Source organism: Eptatretus burgeri, chromosome 15, assembly GCF_056783735.1.
Source record: "Eptatretus burgeri isolate ZD-2024b chromosome 15, Ebu_testis_v1, whole genome shotgun sequence".
Taxonomy (NCBI): Eukaryota; Metazoa; Chordata; class Myxini; order Myxiniformes; family Myxinidae; genus Eptatretus; species Eptatretus burgeri.
The window spans coordinates 44,589,364-44,611,672 of record NC_140975.1 but is presented as its reverse complement, the minus strand read 5'-3'; the positions used below and the strand labels follow the sequence as shown (position 1 = coordinate 44,611,672).

The 22,309-nt window shown below is 42.2% G+C and overlaps 1 protein-coding gene across 6 annotated transcripts in view; it reads left to right on the top strand.

Moving 5' to 3' along the window:
* LOC147012078 (voltage-dependent T-type calcium channel subunit alpha-1G-like) overlaps positions 1-22,309 on the top strand; it is a 283,844-nt gene that overhangs the window by 201,592 nt on the left and 59,943 nt on the right. For all 6 annotated transcript variants that reach the window (XM_085858268.1, XM_085858266.1, XM_085858267.1 and 3 more), the window contains 3 exons: positions 5,294-5,419; positions 5,948-6,037; positions 8,805-8,997. In XM_085858268.1, the coding sequence (XP_085714394.1) occupies positions 5,294-5,419; positions 5,948-6,037; positions 8,805-8,997 (409 nt within the window). The remainder of the gene's footprint in view (positions 1-5,293; positions 5,420-5,947; positions 6,038-8,804; positions 8,998-22,309) is intronic.

Here is a 22,309-nt window from a genome sequence, read left to right as displayed (position 1 = left end):
GAATTTTCTCACTGTCTTGAATTATTCACTGGAATTACTTGATATATTCATGTTATTTCCATACAAGGAAATACAGGTAATACATATCGGCAAGTAACTTGAAACATGTGGAGTGTGACGAGCACTCCCCCAATCTCCATTGGACATAGTCCTACACCAAAGCGTCACCTCCAACACAGAGACCTCATCCCATATACTCTGTCGAACAGACAAAGATTACATGGTCAACATGAGTTAAACATCAAACGAAGCTGCCTATCTGGATTTCAGGATTATTTGCCCACATCAGGATAGCATGCTGATAAATATCTAACAAATGATGATTACATTCGTTGTTTATACATCAGATGCACCTCCTGACTGTTATGGTGAGCATCGCTGCGGATTATGTCTCACATGGTAAAACCACATAATCCGCAAATAACAACCGTCCATCTGCCACCCAGACAGCTGAACATCATCTTCATCACCAAAATCCTCCACATTCACACCAAGTGGGGGCATTTTCTCTTCAAAGCTTGCACGCAACTCACTTGGGTTCCTCTTGAGATAAGTCTCTTGTTCAACGAACAGAAAGTTACAGCTGCTGCAACTCTCCTCCTCCACACATCCTTCTTGAGATTGCTTCAATCCTTGTTATTGGAGTTAGTCAGGGGTGTGTACTGGCCCCCACACTTTTCAGCACTTGTATGGACTGGATTCTAGGAAGGATGTCGGAGAGATCAAGCTGCGGTGCATCCTTTGGGAATGTCAAGATCTCTGACTTTGATTTTGCACATGATGCAGTCATCTTTGCGGAGACTTTAGATATCCTTTTGGGGGCTCTCGAGGTGCTGAATGAGGAGTCAAAGCCGCTGGGATTACGGGTTTCCTGGGTCAAAACTAAGATCCAGGCTTTCAATGACATCTTGGATGCTGCTGTCCTGTCTGTGCCTGTTTGTGGTGAGGATGTTGAGGTCGTGGAGAGATTCATTTACCTTGGCAGTGATATTCATGTCTCTGCTGGCTGTGAGTCAGAGGTCAATAGATGTCTGGGTCGGGCCTGGGGAGTCATGGATTCACTGGATCATGGGGTGTGGTGCAGCCGGTACCTGTGTGGGAGGACGAAAGTCCGAGTCTTCAGGTCCTTGGTGCTTCCAGTCTTGCTCTATGAATGCGAGACTTGGACTCTGACCAAGGATCTGAGATGGAGACTTAATTCCTTTGGTACCAGGTCTCTTCAGAGAATCCTTGGCTATCGCTGGTCGGACTTTGTGTCCAACGAGCGGTTGCTGAGAGACTCAAATGAGATTTGTTACCTGCATAGTCCGTGAGCGTCAGCTACGGCTGTATGGACATGTGGCTCGTTATCCTGATGCTGATCCTGCTCACCAGATTCTCTCAGCGAGGGAGTCTCATGAGTGGAGGAGGCCAGTGGGCCGACCTCGTGCCTCGTGGTTGCAGCAGGTTGATCGGAATCTCAAGGAGATGGGGATGGGCCAGGCATCTGCATGGGGGATGGCCAGATGGAGGCCCCTGGAGTACCGGCGGAAAGTGGACGCAGCGACATGCTGCTCTGGCGCATGCTCCCATACCTGACCTGACCCTGAGCGAGTGGTTCATGCTCCTTCACCCTGAGCGAGTGGTTCATGCTCCGTCACCCTGAGCGAGTGGTTCATGCTCCATCACCCTGAGCGAGTGTTTCTTGCTCCGTCACCCTGAGCGAGTGGTTCATGCTCCGTCACCCTGAGCAATTGGTTCTTGCTCCATTACCCTGAGCAAGTGGTTCATGCTTCGTCACCCTGAGTGAGTGGTTCATGCTCCGTCATCCTGAGCAAGTTGTTCGTACTTCGTACTCACCTTGAGTTCGTACTCACCTTGTGTTCGTACTCACCTTGAGCAAATGGTTCGTACTTCGTCATTTTTAGTGAGTTGTGAAATAACACCCAATTTCTGAGCCGTCTGCCATATTAACTTGTTCTCTAAATTACCGAGCCGAGTTTTTTTCTGCACTCATCACATGCTGCTGTTTCTAAATAATGATGTTTGTAAGCATATCCCTGAAACGTCGAGATAAATGTAATGTTGTTTTTCGGTGAAAGCTACTTAAGATTTCTGGGTTGTATACAGAAAGTACTGAAGTTGGTAATTACACTGACTCCAACCTGCCGATTCCCGAAAAATTGCGACTATCGGCCAAGCAAGTGTGTGTGTGTGTGTGTGTGTGTGTGTGTGTGTGTGTGTGTGTGTGTGTGTGTGTGTGTGTGTGTGTGTGTGTGTGTGTGTGTGTGTGTGTGTGTGTGTGTGTGTGTGTGTGTGTGTGTTGTGTGTGTTTTTGTTCATAAAGCATAACATATCCTCTCTGATAACTCCCATACCCTCATCTCTCTCTCTCTCTCCCTCTCATCCTTGCTCTACCTCCTCCCAATACAGTGCAGCACCTTCCTCCCACATCTTTCTCTCTCTCTCTCTCTCTCTCTCTCTCTCTCTCTCTCTCTCTCTCTCTCTCTCTCTCTCTCTCTCTCTCTCTCTCTCTCTCTCTCACTCTCTCTCTCTCTCTCTGTCCCATTCTTGCTCTACCCCTCCCAATACAGTGCAGCACCTTCCTCCCACATCTACTCTCTCATTCTCTCTTTCTCTCTCTCTTTCTCTCTCTCTTTCTCTCTCTATCTCTCTCTATCTATCTCTATCTCTCTCTATATCTCTCTCTATATCTCTCTCTCTCTCTCTCTCTCTCTCTCACTCCTCTCTCCTTTCCCTTCCACCTCATCACTCTCCCTGCTCCTTCTCCCTCCCCCCTTTCTCCCTCCCCCTTTAGTATGACCATCAGCGAAGCGACGGTTGGTATTTGCTAGTGTGTAATAAAGTTGGTTTGACTATATTGCCACCACGAATACCTCTTAAAATTAGTGTTTATGGAACTGCTGAAGTAAACGCTGCCCGTGATGCTGTCCTCATTGCACAACCTGAGACTATCTACAACACAAGGTGCATTATGTGATATGGATGATGAAGCCCAGGAAAAGCAGTTTCATAATATTCTGGGGGGCTTCGAAAAGGGGGAATCAATCAGCACACTTTGTAACACCTGGAACCCAGTCAAACATCTTTCTGGAAAGAAACCTAAAGCTGTTTTTATCCAAGGTGAGAATTGCTTAGATTCCTGGAAAACTCATTTCCAAAAACTGCACTCTTCTGATAATACCAGCATACCCAACAATCCAATTGATCCAATTTTTAAGGTCAACTCCAACATTACTGCTGGCATCTTTTCATCAGTAGAACTTGACACAGCAATGAAACTTGGAAAAGCTCCTGTTCTTGATGGTATTCCAATCGAAGTCTGGCGGCTTCCCAAGTTAAGGAAAATCTTCCTGAAATTCTGCAACAAAACATACCTAGGAAAGTGCCCTCCAGAATGGGGGAAGGCAGGTATTGAACTAATACCCAAGAAAGGAAATTTGACGCTTCCTGAAAACTACCGTGGAATAGGTTTAACTCAAACAGCAGCAAAAATTTACATTAGCCTCCTTCCTAACCGAATTCGCCCTGAATTAGAAAAGATCCTATGCCCGAATCAAAATGGTTTTAGGCCCCTTCAATCTACATCTTCTCAGATCCTTGCTCTCAGGCAACATCATTGAGGAAGTACGCAATCACTGAAAAGAGGCTCTTACATCTGCATATACTTCAGGAAAGCCTTCGACTCCATTGACAGGAATAAACTTTTCCAAATTGTACATGCATATGGCATCCCTGAGTCGATTGTGAAGGCTATACAAGTTACATATGAAAATACCTCTGCAGTGGTATTAACTCCTGAAGGAGAGACTGCACCTTTTCAAATCGACAGTGTTGTTCTGCAAGGTGAACCGCTCGCTCCTTACCTGTTTATCATTGCCTCGGACTATGCCCTAACAACTGTGATTGAAGACACGGATGGTTTAACTCTCTCCTGGCATTGAAGTAGCAGACATTCAGCCAAGCACATTTCTGACCTTGACTTTGCTGATGACATAGCGCTCCTTTCAGACATGTTAAGCGAAGCTGAACTTCTACTTCACAAGGTTGAAACTGCTGCTCGGTCTATTGGGCTTGTACTCAATGCTGAAAAGATGAGGCATATACATGTCAATCCTTCTGCTGAGTGTGCTCTACTTGCTGTTGCTGGAAGTCTGATAGAGAGAGTGAATAACATTAAATATCTCAGCTCCTATACCAACACTCAGCATGACTTGGAATGCAGAAAAGCTCAGGCTTGGACAGCAGTTTATGCCCTCCATAAAGTTTGGGATCTCCAATTCGCAGATGGAGTAAGCTAAGGGTCTTCACAACTATAGTTGAATCGATCCTTCTCTACGGGTGTGAATCCTTGACCCAAACATTGGAGAAATCACTGGATGGTACCTACACCCTATTGCTTCAAAAAGTTCTGAACGTTTCTTGGCAAGACCATATCACTAATCTGGATCTGTATGGTTCTTTGCCCCGTAACTCTGCTATTTTGAGGGAACGCCGCCTTCGCCTTGCTGGTCATGTGATGTGTCATGAAGAACTTGCAAAGAACATTCTACTCTGGAGGCCTGAAGAACCACGGAGAAGGGGTTGCCCCTCACGACCCAGTGAGACATCATCGAGGACACCAGCTTGAGGGGTGTTTATTTAGTAAATGCGATGTCTCATTGAGAATCCTGGAAAGATCTCAACATGCCACCACGATAAGTGGATGATACGAAAAAGAAAAAAAAAAAGACATCTACACTTTAATGTACACCCTATGAAAATTCCTTTGTGGGACGAGGGAGGGGAAGGGGAGTCTAGTAGGAGTGGGAGGAGGGAGGAATGGGGGTGCGGTGGGAGTCTGGAGGGGGTGGGGTGGACTGGGACTGGGATGGAGAAGTTGTGGGATGAGGGAGGTGAGGGTGGGAGGAGGAAGGGGAAGAGGTGGGGTGTGAGTCCAGAGTGTGGTGGGGTTGGAGGAAGGAAGGTAAGGAGTAGGGTGGTAGTCCGGCAGGACAGGCGTGGGGTGGGAGAAGGCAGGGGTGGGGTGGGAGTCGGGAGGGAGGAGGTGGGGTGGGATGAGGAAGGAGAATGGGTGCCTTTGCTAATGAACGTGTGTGTGTGTGTGTGGGTGTGTGTGTGTGTGAGTGTGTGTGTGTGTGTGTGTGTGTGTGTGTGTGTGTGTGTGTGTGTGTGTGTGTGTGTGTGTGTGTGTGTGTGTATGTATGTATGTATATATGTATTCAATTGCTATGGAAAGGGAAAGGTGCAATAAACATGCCTTCACTGCAGAATGTCTCTTCTTCTTTGGCAGCTCTTCAAAGGGAAGTTTTTCTTCTGTGACACAGATGATGTCACCAACATAACCACACATGCTGATTGCTTAAAAAGCAACCATACCTGGCACAGGCACACGTACAACTTTGACAACTTGGGGAAGGTTTGTCCTTTCATTCTTATTTCACATTGCACAAACTTGACCACCACAAATTCAGCAAAGGTTTCTACACAAATATTAAACTTGTACTTCAAAGCTAAGAAATATGAATCTCAAATATAATTAGCACATGTGCTGTATCTCCATGTATTATCGGAAAATGTATTAAAATCATACAAATCAAAATTTAAGAGCTTTTGCTCACAAGCAGGCAATGTATATGGCACCATTGCAAGATTATGTTAACCCAGTCATCCCATCTGCTTGTTTTCAGTTGTGGACTTGAAAGATTCTGCTGTATCTTTCCTCACATGTAGTCCACTGTTCTGGTAAAATTCCAAATTCCTGTCTGGGTCAGGACTGGGTCATAAACTGCTGTTTGTCTGCAATAGCTTTGCGAAACTGCGGAAAAATAATTTCTATTAATACAAATACAGGATATGTCAAAGTCTTACAAAAAGGTGATGCTATAAAAAGGTCTAATTATTTTGTATGTGTATTCCTTCCCCACTCTCTAACTGCTTTCTCCAGGCTTTAATGACATTATTTGTAATGTCTACCAAGGATGGCTGGGTGGATATAATGTACAACGGTCTGGATGCTGTTGGTGTGGATCAACAGGCAAGGCTTTGTGTCTGATGAGAAATGTCCTCAATGATTCCTGTTGTCGTGATAACTGGCGCCGCGTGGGCATTGCGTCCTCTCATTGCGGCACGAGAGATTCAGCTTTTTGTTGCGATAACAAAACGCACGCTTGTTCTTTATTTTGTATTCTCATTGTGTACATTTCGCTCTTCCATTACCACTTTTTTTTATCAAGGTCACTTTATATTAAAATAATGTCTCCAATTGTTCAGTTTCTACACAAAAGATAAAATTTGTGAATAGCAACAAAAGTCTGAGATGGAGCCAAAAGGTGTTGGATCAAACATAGAATATGGCAAAACAATTTTAGTTCTCCGATGAACCCCGACATTATATACAAAAAAAATGGCATCACTGCGAACTGAACACTGTTTTTCTTTTCCATTGCCATTCATTTCGTTATTCATTTCGGCCAAGCATTTAACATCAACATGCACAGAGATTGATATAATTTAAAATATTAGGTGTAATGTTAATGTGCAAATGATTGTGTGTGTGTGTGTGTGTGTGTGTGTGTGTGTGTGTGTGTGTGTGTGTGTGTGTGTGTGTGTGTGTGTGTGTGTGTGTGTGTGTGTGTGTGTGTGTGTGTGTGTGTGTGTGTGTCTTTTGTGTCAGTTGTGATTGGTTTCTTAAAACAAGCCTATTCCAGGATGAAAGCCTCCCTTAACTCGTGTTGGGAGGGATGTTTGTTCGACTCATCACTGTTGACAAGTGTGAGTTGGTGAGAACGAGTCGTCATGGGAATCAAAACCACCCTCATCATTGGAGAAGGAGGCCAGTCTTTAACCACTCGACCAAACAGCCAGATTAGTTCTTTAAAAAATTATTTTAGCATTTGAGATGATGTGACTTAAGAAAAGGTAACGGAGGCACAATCGACTTGTATCATAATGAATACGTGCAAAAGGGATTTTTCTTTGAACATCATAGATGGTTGCAATTGAAGGATGTTAAGCTGATCGTGAAGATGAGGGGAAATTGGTTCCATCACTATACAGGTTACCAAAAATACATAAACAAGACACCCCACTGACACTGATTGTCTCCTTCGTAAATGCACCATCATATCGACTCTGGTTACTTGGCACGCATCGTTGGCACATTGTTTGAAAAAACAGAAAGAACGGTTAAAAACAGCTTTGAGTTTGGGAAAAAAATTGAAAGGCATTATGATATGAGATGACCAGATTATGGTTTCTTTCAACATGATTTCCCTGTTCACCAACATCCCTGTGGGCCTTGCAATCCAAGCTACAACAGAACGTATTGAACAATCAGACATATGTTAAACGAGGTGTGGAACTTGACTTGGAATAATGACATCACAAATTTACTTAGAAACCTGCCTCAACAGCACAACCTTTCTTTACAATGGAGAGCACTATCAACATATTTTTGGCACTGCAATGGGATCACCGGTATCCGCGGTCATGGCAAACTTGATAATGGAGGACCTTGAAAGCAAACTTTTCACCAAAAATGTGCCTTGATTGCCACGTTTCTGGATCAGATACGTTGATGACATGTTTGCGATTGTTCACTGGGACCATGCTGACCTTCTTCTCGAGCATCTGTTACACCGCCTATTGATGATGATGGTGGATTTGTAATGTAATCTTGGTTTTGTCAAGTGTGTTGTTTGTGTGTGTGTGGATGTGCTGAGAGTAAGCGAGATTAAGAGATGGGGAGAGGAATAAGGAGATAAGAAGAAGAGAGAGGATCTAGAAAGAGAAGAGTTATAAAGGAAACTCGAACCTGCTTCACAAACACAACACATTTTCCTTGTCCACTGATATGATGGGAGTTGTAATTTATCTTCACAAAATACTACCGATATATCTGAACTCCAGTGTTCCTTTATGTGTTGGAATGTAACTCCCAGAGGTCTTCAAAAACCGCAAATATACCCACATACACATACTGGTATGGACTTAAAAAATTTTTTTATTCAAACATGCCCTCTCTATAGTTTTTACTCAGTATGGTTCTTTTAATTTAGCCTTTTCAGCACGATATAATTTTGTTATCTGCAAGCAAGAACTCTCAGTTTACTTCCTTATGATTGACCACAATTTATATTTTACTTCTGGTTGATTTGTGTTCATCACATCTTTTTCCTGTTTGCTTCACAATGCTAGAATGTCAGGCTCAAATCCCATATCCTTTGTTCATTTGTTTATTTTCTCCTAATGTTTTTAATATTCATAAAATTACTTTGTCTTCTGATGTCTCAGTCTTGCATACAGTAAACCTACAGTAAGAGCTTTCTATGTGAACCTTAAACAGTGTAACGAAAGTGTTTCTATATTTTCCGATCTGATCATATCATGGCTTTTATTTCATCTTTTAAGTGCCTTCACAAAAACGAGGTTTCTATTCTGCTTCGGTCCAATTAAAATAGTTCCTGAAATTTTTGGAGATCTGTTCAGTGTTCTCGCTCTTCCACGAGCCTTGACTTTGTGTACAAAAAAAGTTATTCAATTCAATAATTACATTTGCAAGATTTCCTGCTTCATCTTTGTAATATTTAAAGTCGATTCATTTGAGAAGAAAATTGACAAAATAGTTCACCCTTTTTTAAAAGATTTTCTTTCAAAACACTGATCCAGTTAAAACATTATCAAAATGTGATCCTCAATATATTTATTCACATTTAATGATAATATGCAATTGATTCACTCATTTAGTAATTCTTCTTTGACCCCAACACCCTTGACCTCACTTGATCCCATTATGCTTGCAGCCTCAAAGAAACCACAATCCCTGGATGTTATTCTTTTTCATCTCGTTCCTGCTTATCGTTGGCTTCATTGTACTGAACATGTTTGTTGGCGTCGTCGTAGAAAACTTTCAAAACTGCAGGCAGCAGCAAGAGGAAGAAGAAGCACAACATTTGGAGGAGCTTCGCCAACGTCGTCTTCAGAAGAAGCTGAAAAGTAAAGATTATTATTTTATGCTCGCCTTCTTCATTGGACAATACATCAAGTATAGAAAAAGGTCAATCAGACCATTCTGCCTGTTGCACCTTCTTCTTGTGAATGCATCATTCTTTTTCTCTCTGCTCTTTTATCATCAACTGAATCGTTACAACTAAGATGAATACTATACTTTGTCAAAGCAATCGGTCTGCATCGACAGACAAATCAAAAGATTGGTTTAAGGGTGCGAACCGCCATGAGAAGCAAAGTAATGCTGACATTTCAGACATTTACTCTTTGTTGGAACAAAAGGGCTCTCTCCAATTTTGTTCTTTAGTTCATTATTTGTTGAATCTGCAGGTGTATTTTGGTTTTTTTTCAGAGCAGTGAGGAGCATATAAACACATATTTACTATTAGCATTATATGCAATGCCAAGCGGAAGACAAGGAAACAGGCTACCAGATGTCATGCTGCTAAAAATACTTCATGGAGATTTGACTGAAAAACAGGCCCTGTTAAAGTTGGGAAATTTTATGACCAGTCGATGAGGGGGGGTGGGGGTGGGAGGGAGGGCATTCTTGGCAAAACATGACACTTGACAGGCTTATCCTATCTCCTTTTCTTCTTGTAAATTTCCTGACTTTTTTATTGAAAAACTTTCAGTAAGGATTTTTCAAACAATTTATCAAGCATAATAAATGTATTATTAAGTTCATGGCTCTTTGACAGAAACACAATGAAGTGATTTTTTTTCTGCCACGAGGATTTTTCTTTTCTGAATTATGACACACCCCCAGTGTTCAACACAAACAAAAAAAAAAAATTCCAACTGAATCTTGTGAAAATACAATGGTTGTTAAAATCTTCCAAGTTGATAAACTTCAGCCATGGATTACAAACAGTCAAGTCAGTTGTTTATCAGCAACTTTCTGTTCCACGTTCTTTTGAACTCTGGTCCGGGGTTCCTTCACGTGTGATGCTGGTTCGTGAGTTCCTCCCTCCAAATCATAAAAGCTAAGTTTCCTGGACAAAATATGTTATGTTTTTCATTGGGGTTTTTTATTCTTGTGTTGCTGTTCATTTTTCCATGCCAAACCGTACCTAGATGTGTTGAATTGTCAAATTTGTGTCCCTGTTGAAGTTAGGCCAACATGTCTTGAGCCAGATAGTTGGCTTGTTGCTTTTGTCTCTATTTTCGTTTTCACTCCTTTTCTCCTAATATTGTCATTGCTGAACTCAATTTGCCTTACACATTTCCTTCTTCATTCTTGCTTTGTGCTTCGTTTTCGCTCCTTTTCTCCCAATATTGTCATGACTGAGTTCAGTCTGCCTCAATCTGCCTTACACAGTTCCTTCTTCATTCTCTATCCCTTCTCCTAGTCAATATCCCCAAACTGAATTGTCACTGAATTGTCACTGAATAAAAAGATTTCTTCCTTTGAAAGCTCTTAATAAAATTTTAAAAACTGCTTTAAAAAAGGCATTTTATAATGCCTCACTCTTCTCACTATTCTGTCAGGACCAATCCAAGTATTATTCTTCTTCTTCATCAAAATATTTTCCTCATCTTCTTTTTCGCAAGGATTATTTTCCAAAACCTTTTCACTCCTCAACGCTTAGTTCATCCACCGTCCTCTTGTACCTACTGCTCCACTTTCCTCCATCGTGTTTTCAATGGAAAACATTTTTCCACCCCCCTCCCCCATGAATTCTGTCTCTGTATGTCCAGTTTGGGATTCCTGAAAACTCATTTTTGGAGAGGTTGTGTGCACACAACAATCAAGTCCCCATCACATCCACCAATGGTGGCAAATCCCTCCATGTCAATACTCTCCTCACTCTTTGCTTCGTCCTCGTACAAATCCCCTCTCAGCTTCCCCCATGTGCCGCCCCAATTCAGCTTCCCCCTGCCCCTACCTCTCTCATCCCCCCCTCCTCCCTGGTCACTCCTCATCCTGGCTCCCCCTTCCACCCCGCACCCTCCCAGTTTTCCCCATCCTGCATCCTCCCAGCTTTTCCCTGCCCCACACGTTCCCACGTTCGATATCGTCTGGCACCCCACGTTGCTTTCCAAACTCTCTTCCAATGGCATCCAAGGTCAACTCCACTCTTGAGTGACTGACTTCCTCTACTCTCGTAATCAACGTGTCTCTCAAGGGAATCCTTTCATCTCCTCTCCCAGTAACCAATGGAGTGCCCCAAGGTGGTGGTCTCAGCCCCATCCTATTCCTAATCTTCATCAACGATCTCTCTGACTGTCTGGAAAATCCTCTTCATCTATTTTCTGATGACTCCACCCTCTGCCGTGACATCCCTCATCCATCTGACAGACAGGCAGCAGCCCCTTCCCTCTCCTCAGACCTTGACAAAATCACAAACTGGTCAAACACTTGGAATATGTCTTTCAATCCTGAGAAATCTCACACTTTCACTCTCTCTTTCTTTCTCTGAAAGGACCGTGTGGCAAATCCTCCCATATACTTTCTTAACAATCCTCTTGAAGTTCAGTCACCCAAACCCTTGGGTCTCACCATCAGCCATGATCTTTCTTGGGCAAACAACATTTCAAAGTTGGCCTCCAAAGCCAGCCTCCGACTGGGCATCCTCCATCGGTGCAGAATCCTTCCTTGGCATACCTGAACTCTTCTCCACCTGCAAGGCCTTCAGCCACAGTTTTATGGAATACTGCTTTTCCCTCTGGTTTGGCACCGCTGCCTCACACCTCGCTTAAGGCCCGGTCACACCTTGACGTTTTAGCCAGCGATGGCAACGTATTAAAATGTATGTAAAACGCTGGCTTACGTTGAACTTTTGATGTTTTTTTTTAAAGATTCGGACGTATTCATAGCAACTTGGTCTTATGTATAACGCATTGGTCACAGACACAGAACGTTTCGTTGTGTTATAGATAACTTATACCAACGAATGCTGAACCTGTTGTCGGCCTACACAACCGATGCCCAACGATAGTCTAACTTAGGCATAGCGCGTTGCATGTATCGCCGACGATGTCGTGACGTAGCCTATTAAAAGGCTAACGCACAACGATTCGAATCATAACTGCCGTAGAAATGGAAGTGACAACATCGCGGTCACACCTTGGCGATCTTGCCAGCGTATGCCGACCTAAGAAAAATGTGTCTAAAATGTTGGGGCACGTCAAATACGGTATGAGTAAGTTTGGTATACGTGAGTACAACGCTAAAGTACGCTATCATACGTCGTAGTAAGTAGAGTACGTCAAGAAATTTTAAACATGTTCAAAATTTTTGAACGTACTCGGCGTATGACACACATTCCGCATGCGATGGGGATAAGTTTTACACACGATATGTGGACGCTTACACACATCCACAAACGCTACTTATAAGCTACTCATAAGTCGAAACACGTCACGGTAATGTCTTTTTTACGCGAAACTTATTTCTCACTTATGTTTGACGTGCTTTGAACCAATTCTTTACGTAGTCCCAACACACATCGACGTATGTAAACGTATTCCAATGACGTCTTCCGGTCGACAAAAAAAAATAAATGAACGTGTTTCTAGCTTACAACTGCCATATAAAGACGTGTTCCCAGCGGTTTTGGGAATTGGTATATAAAAATGCTGCTCATAAAAGGGGAACCCAACAGTGTTTTCGAGTCCTTTTTGAGTCTATGTCCATGTCAGCAGTAACAGTATCAGTATCAGTATTAGTATTAGTAGTAGTTTGTTCATGTTGGCAGTAGTAGGCGAGTGTGAGGGGGAGGGTGTGGGTTATGATGGATCGTCCTTGCGTCCGCGTGTCCACGGGTAGGAGACATTTTTCACCATTGTTCGAAGTTCTTCGCGGCTAATTTTTTATGGGGCTTTTTCAACAATGAGCTATAGCTTGTTTTTACGATTTAGGTCTATTCATAACGGGTTGGACAAATGCACAATGAACTAATAATGTGCATAGAGCGCTTTGATTACTTATAGATACGATATACCAACGAATAATTATCGTGAAGCCGGCGTTCACAAACTTTGCCCAACGATAGCCTAACTTATCCATATCGTGCGGCAGTTTATCTTTGCCGGTGACGTAGGGTTTGCTATTCATAGGCTGCCACTCAACGATTTAAATGGCTGCATCTCCACTATTGAAATTAGACGCGTGCGCTCAACAATTGGATATTTTTTACACTCAACAACTTTTAAACGGTACCACTCAGCTATTTTCATTGTATACAATGAACGATTTAAGTTGCTGTCACTCGCCTTTGTTTTTTGACGCTGGCGCTCGGAAATTTTAATCGTTTCTATTGAACGTGCTAAATCGCTCAAACCCCACTATTGAAAGTAGACGCTTGCGCTCAACAATTCGATTTTTTTTACACTCAACGACTTTTAAACGGTACCACTCAGCTATTTTCATTGTTTACAATGAACGATTTAAATTGCTGTGACTCGCCTTTTGTTTTTTGACGCTGGGGTTTGGAAATTTGAAGCATTTCTTCTGAACGTGTTAAAACGCTCAAACTCGACTATTTTAAATAGACGCTGCCGATGGACAATTGGAATCATAGCCAAGCTAGACATCGAAGTGTGAACATCCTCGTCATGTCGAAGAAAAGTTTGAAGAATGCTGCAAATAAGTGTCCTGGCCGTGGCCGTGGACGCTGACGCAAGGACGATCCATTATACCGACGTCTTTCAGCCTATGAGTAACTTAAAAGTAACGTCTGTCGATGTGTGGCAACGATCGCGTAACGTGCCAACAACACGTTAATCATAGGTTAGAAATAAGTTTCGGGTACGCTAAACATTACCTCGGCGTGTCTCAACTTATGATTAACTTACAAGTAGCATGTGTTGACGTCTGTCAACGATCGCAGACCGTGCATACAACTTGTGGCCAGCATAGCGGAACGTGTGAGTCATACGCCGGCATACGTCGTGAAATTTCAAGCATTAAAAAATTTGAGGACAACCAAAAAGTACAACGTTTAAAGCCAGCATACAACGACGTATGGCAGTGTTTTTCAGCGTGCTCTCAATGTTATCAAAAGTTACCCATAACGTATTCAACGTGTGCCAGCGTTTTAGAAAAAAAATTCAAAAATCGGCATACGTTGGCTAAAACGTCAAGGTGTGACCGGGCCTTTAGCTTGAGAAACCAAGGCCTTCAAGATAATTGGAATCTCATGCGATGATGTTGAGACTATGGGCCTATCAATTTGCCATTGCAGACAAGTCGGTGGTTTCTCTCTCTTCTTTTGCCTCCTTTCTGGTCTTGCACCCTCTACCCTCTCTTTGCTTTGTTCCCCCCCCCCTCCCCAGGTTTCTGCAGGGTCAAAAAACCCCAAAACCCTCTTCGTGAAACTCCTAAAATGCAGAATCACTGCTCACCTTCACTTATTCGGTCCAATTTTTCCAGTTTTTCCTTCCTGAGAGTTTGCTTCTGTATCAATCTTGTCCACCCCCTGTGTCCTCCCCTTCCTCTCATTCTTCCCCACATCCCATATTCATCCAAGTCTCCCTCAATTTTGACCCTCAACTCTGCTGTTGGTGTGTTCTCCCACCTCTCTTTCTGCTGTTCCTTTTGATCTGTTGTGTGTTCTGTATTCTCGCTCTTCCATGAGCCTTGACTTTACAAACAAATCAAAATAATATATTTTTGCAGCATTTCACTTTTAGATACGAAATAATTAAGAGTTAAAATAATCTTCTTTTCTTATCGACTTAGTTTTAAAAGTTTCTCAGTTTTGGAAAAATAAAACAGTCCAATGTGACAGTTAATGTCAAATCAACAAACTTTTGGAGATATTTTTTGTTTCGGCTCTTTCTTTCTTTTAAATTTGAAACTATTTTTACAGTGATCCAAGGCTCATGGAGGAGCATGTACATAAATCACAGGAAAGGGTAATTCAGAGATATTGCTGTTCTTTTTACAGAAATTACAAGAACATTAGTTTGCATTGGACAAATTAGCACACAATATCACTCCTCAGACCATGATTATTTGTAATTGATATCAATTATTTGGGCAGTGTGGTTAAAAGATGGCTTTCCAAATTTGCAGATGACACAGAGCTTGGAGGTAAGATGATAAGGAATAACAAGGAACTATGATGCAGGAGGAATCAATTTGGTCCATTATGCCTGTGCTACACCAACACCAGACCAAAAAATATCTGTCTCACACCAGACTCAATCTCAATAGGGGAAGAGTGATGTGCCAAATATACACAAAAAAATTATATTTCAACGACAAAATTTTTTTATTTACCACTATAATTCTATCTCTTTTTTGGGGGGGGGAGTGAGGCAGTGGGAGTGGTGATGTAGGCAATATGTCCCACAGACATCAGGGTTGAGACCGTCCCACAGACACCACACTCGCTACACATGCATGTTAGGGTTAAGTACGACTACCCATCTACATGTAAGCTAAATACAAGTCGTGCCAATACTCCCGTACCCCTCAATCTCCAGTGCTTCTAGATACCGATGTAATTTAAAACGACCTACTCTTTCTGCTGCCTCTACCTTTCCAGGGAAAATATTCCATGCATTAACTACTCTCTGAACATAGATAGCAGATGTGGTGGGGATGTGATCACATTAAGGAAAGTCGACATCTTTTCATAGATGGGGGAAAAGATTGGCACATGCAATTTTAAAATTTGGAAATGGAATGTGCTGGGGATGGGAAAGAATAATAAAAATAGCCACTACTGAATGCAAGGTGCAGTCTTGGAGCATGTGACATAACAGAAGGATCTGGGGGTGCTAATGGAAATTGAGAGAGAAGGAGCAGATAGTACAGTGCAGGCAGCTATTGGTGAAGGTAATATGGGACTAGGTTATATTTGCTGGTGATAAATTACAAATAAAAAGAGGTTATGTTAACATTGAAGAGGAATTTAGTGAGACTTCATCTCGAAGGTCGTGTAAGGGCAGCTGCCATAGAGAGGGTTCAGCAAAAAGCAACTAGATTTATTCTGGGGCTAGCGAGATCAAGTTGTGAAGAAGACAGGACATTATACTGTACTTCAGAAAGCAGGCAATGTACGAGAGCGTCTGATCGAGATGTTCAAGATAATGAAGGGTATAGACAAAATAAATTCAGAAGTCTTTCAGGGGTCACGAAACTGCATTATGTCACAGAATGGGCAAAGACACGGTCAGGGGGCACAGCCTGAGACGAAAGCAAAACAGAGTTTGGATGGTTGTAAGACAGGGATCTTTCACTCAGAGTAATTGATGCATATAATGGTCTCCCTGGAAAGGTGGTGGTAGCAGAAACAGAAAATAGTGAGATATACCTGTAATGAGAAAGGTACCGAGAAGCAAGGGAGATCGAAGCGAACATGTACATTGGCAAATAGCTTTGGTACGGATGAGTGATTGTACACATGCAGTGATTGTGATGAAGTGTGAGAGGGTCTCGTTAAGAGGTGAATGTGCTGTTGGTGTTTCTTCTTTCCTCATGCAATAACTGTGATTATTCTCCTTACCCCCTAAAAAAACAACTCGGTAACTTCGAAAAATAATAACCATTTTGGCGTGTGTGAGCGTGTGTGCGTGCGTGTGTGCGTACGTGCATATGTATGTACGTTTGGGAGTACAACATTTAAAAATAGCTGAAAGACAAAAGACATTGTCAAAACTTTTCATCTTGCAGCTCGTCAGGACACACAAGAATAAAGGATATGCAGATGCAAAATTAAAATAATATATTTGCTTAGACAATTGGAGATTGACTCTTAGGACTGTTACTGACAAATATACACATAATGGCTGAATCGATGAAGAAACCGATGATATCCCATTATAATGAAGCAAGGTCAGGACAAGTGGAGTGTTTGTACAAACTCTTTTTGTTTACAAAGAACAAGAGCTTGTGTGTGTATAAATGTGGCTTCAAGAATACGTAAATGTGCTTCGGTACATGCACCTGCCACAATCTGGAACTGTTCAGTGTGATGATCTTGGGAACATTCAGGATTGTTCAGGAGGTGCTGACCAGTGGAAGAATCACCTTTTTGAGCAGGCATTCTTGTTGGGTTCTTGCATGCACAAGTTGGTTGGATATGGAATTCTATCAATCAATAACAAGGGCTGCGTGGGACTCTGTTCCGGCGCTTTCACCGCTCACAGTTTGGAGTGGCACATTATCTGGTATATAACCAAAACGTTTTCAATCATAAGTGTATGAAGCTTGCTATGTTGCCCTGATGATGCCCTAACAAAGGCGAAACTGGTTGGTAAACTGCATTTTCCATGCACTTGTGATAGTATCTGGAATTAAATATTTGTGTATATATATATATATATGTATATCTTTATATATATATATATATATATATATATATATATATATATATATATATATATATATATATATATATATATATATATATATATATATATGTATATCTTTATATATGTAAAGATATGTATATTATATCTTGATATATATATATATATATATATATATATATATATATATATATATATATATTGTTACGTCTTGGGGGGGGGGGGGGTATGCATTCAAAGGGTAATTAGGATGTTTAATTAGATATGCCATGCTGTTCCAGTTGTACCAGGATCTCGATGTAATAAGTATCAATTCAGTGGTGATAAATTGTCTAGTAAATGACCATTTCTTTAAGGGGGAAATGATAATTGTCATGTAATTAGATAGGGAGACAGGTTAGGGTAAGTGTTTATGCGTATCCCCTTTTAGTATTCCCTGTCGGCTTGCCGTGACGTAACAGGACAGTGCTGCGGATGGCTCCGCCACTTGATCACGATTGGCGGAAGGCGACGGCAGAGGGCCAATAAAAGGGCTTGATTGGAAGTGACGAGGACTCGAGTATAAAAAGGTTCTGTTCGGGAGAAGAAAAAAAGTCATAAAAAGAAAGGGTCTGGTCGAGGCTGTTGGTCTCTGAGCGCGCTCTTTCGTTGCGCTGGTTCGTTCCTGGATTCATCGTGTCTCGTGGCCTTGCTGTGCCTCGTGCCTCACCTCGGTTGGCTCGGAAGTTCTGCTGGCTCAGAGTACGGGACCGAATGGCGGGCGGACCTGCCTCCCTCTCCTGCTCGCATCTTGGCACTAGAACTGGCTCCCTGGCGGCTGTGAGCGGTCTTGGGCCTACACCAGGAGGTCGACACCACCAGAAACAGCACCACGGTGGCTGGTTGGAGCTCACAGGCCGAAAACCGCGGTTCTGCGCGGAAGGGCTGACGGAACCTTGGCACCACCGTGTCTCCTGCCCCTGACGAGCGCAACGCCAGCTTGTCCGGCATTAATTCAGTGAGTGTTACGTCGACACCACGGGCAAGCCTGACCACTAGCTACGTTGTGTGTGTGTGTGTGTGTGTGTGTGTGTGTGTGTGTGTGTGTGTGTGTGTGTGTGTGTGTGTGTGTGTGTGTGTGTGTGTGTGTGTGTGTGTGTGTGTGTATACACCTGGCGCCTTCGAGGGTTTGAGATTTGTATATCCATTGGAATTGTTTGTGTTTCCCCCACGCACGAACCCACACCACCTCCCGTCGAATCGCCCCCGAATCCCTCCTCTTGCCGAGTCTTATTATCGTTCTGGTTAGAGAAATAAACATTATTAACTCAGTGAAAAGCGACTCGTGCCACCTTCCTCGTCCCGTTTGCTGTAGAGCGATTAAAACCGCCATCCTCGGGTTATAAAAAATAAACTGCCTCCATCGTTTCGGCTCATTCTATGTTGGCGGGACTGTTCAAGTCCCATGGACGTCACAATATGTATATATATATATATATATATATATATATATATATATATATATATATATATATATATATATATATATATTGTTGCGGTGACTGATACCGAGACACCAGCTTGTCACTCAGGGGGATTAATCCCCGGTTGTCCTTGGTAGAGCCGGACCTGGGGCCACCGCTCACAATTAACGTTATGGTACGGTGGGTTGTTTTAAAACCACGAATGCCACCCAGTCACGTGGATACTCGGTGAGAATGGTTATCCTGAGCATACAGTTAAGAGATACATGCACAAGTTTCTAAACATGACAAAAGATCAGAAGATTGGTCCAGACAAATGTCCAGTCTATATCAGGATGCCCTGGAAAGGGAAATCATCATGAAGGTTTGAAGTACAAATCAAACATTGTATTAAACTCGTTTCTGGCTGTGCAACCCCGAGTAATCTTTACCTCTCGCCGTTTGTTGACGTCAATCAACAAGGATGTGCTACCCACCTCACAAACCAGCAATGTTATGTATGAGTTTTAGTGCCGATGTGAAGCTCGGTACGTGGGCCGCACAACACTAAGATTGGCTGATCGGATCAAACAACACATCCCTTTGGTGATTCGAAGAAAGATTGTGAGGGTTGGAACACAACCAGTGCGAGCATGGAGAAATATCCAGCAACCACCGGCCACTGTATCTGCTTCATCTGCCATTGCACAGCACCTGGTTGCCAACCCTCTCTGTGCAGACCAGTACAATGCAGATATGTTCAGGATATTGAGCCGAGGTCAGAGCTCATTTCATTTATGTATGTTGGAAGCAACCTTCATCCTTCCCACCGATCCAATATTATGTCATCAAAAGGAATTTGTACAATCTCTGTGTCTCTTTCAGCATGGAAAGATCAAGGGAAGTACGGTAACAAATGGTGAATGGAGCTTAGGGGAAACCCATTCCCCCTATCTCCAGGATGCGGTTGCAAATGTCAATCATCGACGAACTCTGCTCCAGCCAACGGGAGCTCGAGGTGAAGAATATGAGCCGACCAATGGGCGTTCAGATTAACCGTGACGTCATTACGGTTGAACCAATCAGTGTCTACCTTATTGAGACCTGCGAAAAAAGCACGCGCCTTCACTTCCTCCTTCACTTACTGCGATTTTTACCCTGAAGAGTGCAGCACGAAAAGCTTCGGTCACTATTATGTTGTGTTTGTATCCATATTAAAGGTCCCATGATACTCAAAACTTTCTGGTTATTTATATATTAACTTAACCATCCTAGTGAAGAAATCGCCCATGTTTCTTTTTTTAAATCAAAAATGGGATAATTAGACCAATATTTCAAACATTTCTGGTGCTTTTCACAACTTGCTATGCCCCGCCCCTTAAAAAAGTTGACTTCAGCGAACCACAGCGTTAACGTCATCTGCAGAAACTCGCACACAGTGGATTGACTAGAGATGTCACGCGCCGTATAAAGTACGTACAAATGCATTGTGCCCATGTGTTTGCTATCTCACTGATCGTCTTAATTCCTGTGATTGTTTCGCGGAAAAGAAATTCTGCTTCTGAGTCGTGTATGCACAACAATCACGAGGCAATTATTTATCCCTTTACTACCTTGTCGTAGTCGTGTACAAATCCAATACATGTACGCACAATAAAGGGCTATACCATGTCCACAAAATATTAAATGTGACTGTTGAACGTTTCCATTAAAAAAGAAACTTTCAAGGACATACAAGTAAAATACTAAAGATTAATATTGCATCATTTCAAGGTGCAAGGAGATAATTTTAAAATCAAACAATGTGAAAAACCTGCACCCACATTTAGCAGCTTATTGAATTGTTCGTTGAAACCAGCCTGCTGGGATAGGTACGATTCCACATACATGCAAGCCAGGTATGGCTGCACTCGACATACATGGGTTTATTCTAAAGTGAAGGTACTGCTTCCATCGGCTTGCTATTCATCAACAATTAGCCAAAATGCTGTAATAAATGAACAGGGAAAAATATGTTGGCACAACTATGAAAGACAAATTGATCTGTCCTATTACACGGCCTCAAAGCCTCAGAACTCTTGCGTGTTGACTTTTACATTGTGTGCATGCTAATACAAGTTACTTGTCAACTCTAGAGTCTAGACTCGTCCGATAAATCTGACGTGCCGTAGCTTTCTTTTATTATTCTCTTTTCTTCATTGGTTTCTACTGGCGCGACATGACGACAGTAGGAATAAAATAAATAAAAATGCAACAGAACGTCAGATTTATCGGACGACTCGAGACAATTGTGTCGCAAGGTGTATTCTGCACACAAGTTTTCATCGTATCCGGACAGCAAGGTTGCTTCGTTTTATGCACGGAGAGATACGGCCGATGACATGGGCTGGCCTTGCTTGCGATTCATTCGCAACATGTCCGCTGCGTGCAACATGTCCGCTACGCTGCGCTGGTCACGTCACCTCACTAAAGTATTTCTCATATCGAGCAGTATGCAAGTCGAATTTACATTATTGAATTACGAATAGGATTTAATCTAACCAGTTGTTATTGCCAAGTCTTCCTTCGATGTCCTCCCGATCATAATGAGCGCCAGGAATTTCATCGCCATTTTCCTCTGCTTGTCCTGCTTTGGGCTCGAACTGCAAAGGCCATATTTCATTTCCAGCTGCCTGAACTTCATCTCCTGCGACTATGTTATCCGACAATTCTCCATCTGATTCAGACCAAAATCCTTCATTTCTCTCACACTCACTGTCGCTACCAGACAAATCAAAGTCCATGTCATCCATTATTCAAAACCAAATGTTTCATTTTTTAAAGCAGAAATGGACGAAGCGATTTAGTCGATCAATCGCATGTGGAAACGCACAGAAAGCCAATAGAATCACGTAGACCACCAACCCGAGTAATTTCCGTGCAGCGTTTGTCATCCTGTAGTTGACGTCATGTGGGTTACGCCCCTTTCAGTAGAATTTTTAGGGGTGTTCCCGAAGAGGTTTGTTTTTTTAATTTTAAAGAACGAGTATTGTGAAAAAACATTGTCAGATCTGAAATCACGATGGAAAACTCCGATAGGACAAACATACATATATATATATATATATATATATATATATATATATATATATATATATATATATATATATATATATATATATGCAATTTCAGTACTTTTGGGTGTCATGGGACCTTTAAAGTTTTGGAGTTATGGAATAGGTGGATGACGGACGGACACACACTGACATTTATTATTATAGATACATATCTGTGATGTGAGCTAAGAACTCACATGGGAATGTCAAATAGGCCAACTCAGTCTCATCAATTTGTTGCTATTTTAAAGTTAGGTATTCCTCCTACTTGTGTGATATTTATATCATGGTGATGAGCGAAGAGCAATTATCAGAATTGGAAATGACAGCATACTTCAACATATACATTGTTTCCTTTACCTTCTCATGCAAATAAAGGCAAAAAGTATTCCTGATCATTAACACCTGTCTGTTCAATGCATCACCACAGTCAACAAATGGATGGATAGTTGTCAGCAGTATAAATTAACATCTTTGTTTCTATCATTATTCCCCTGA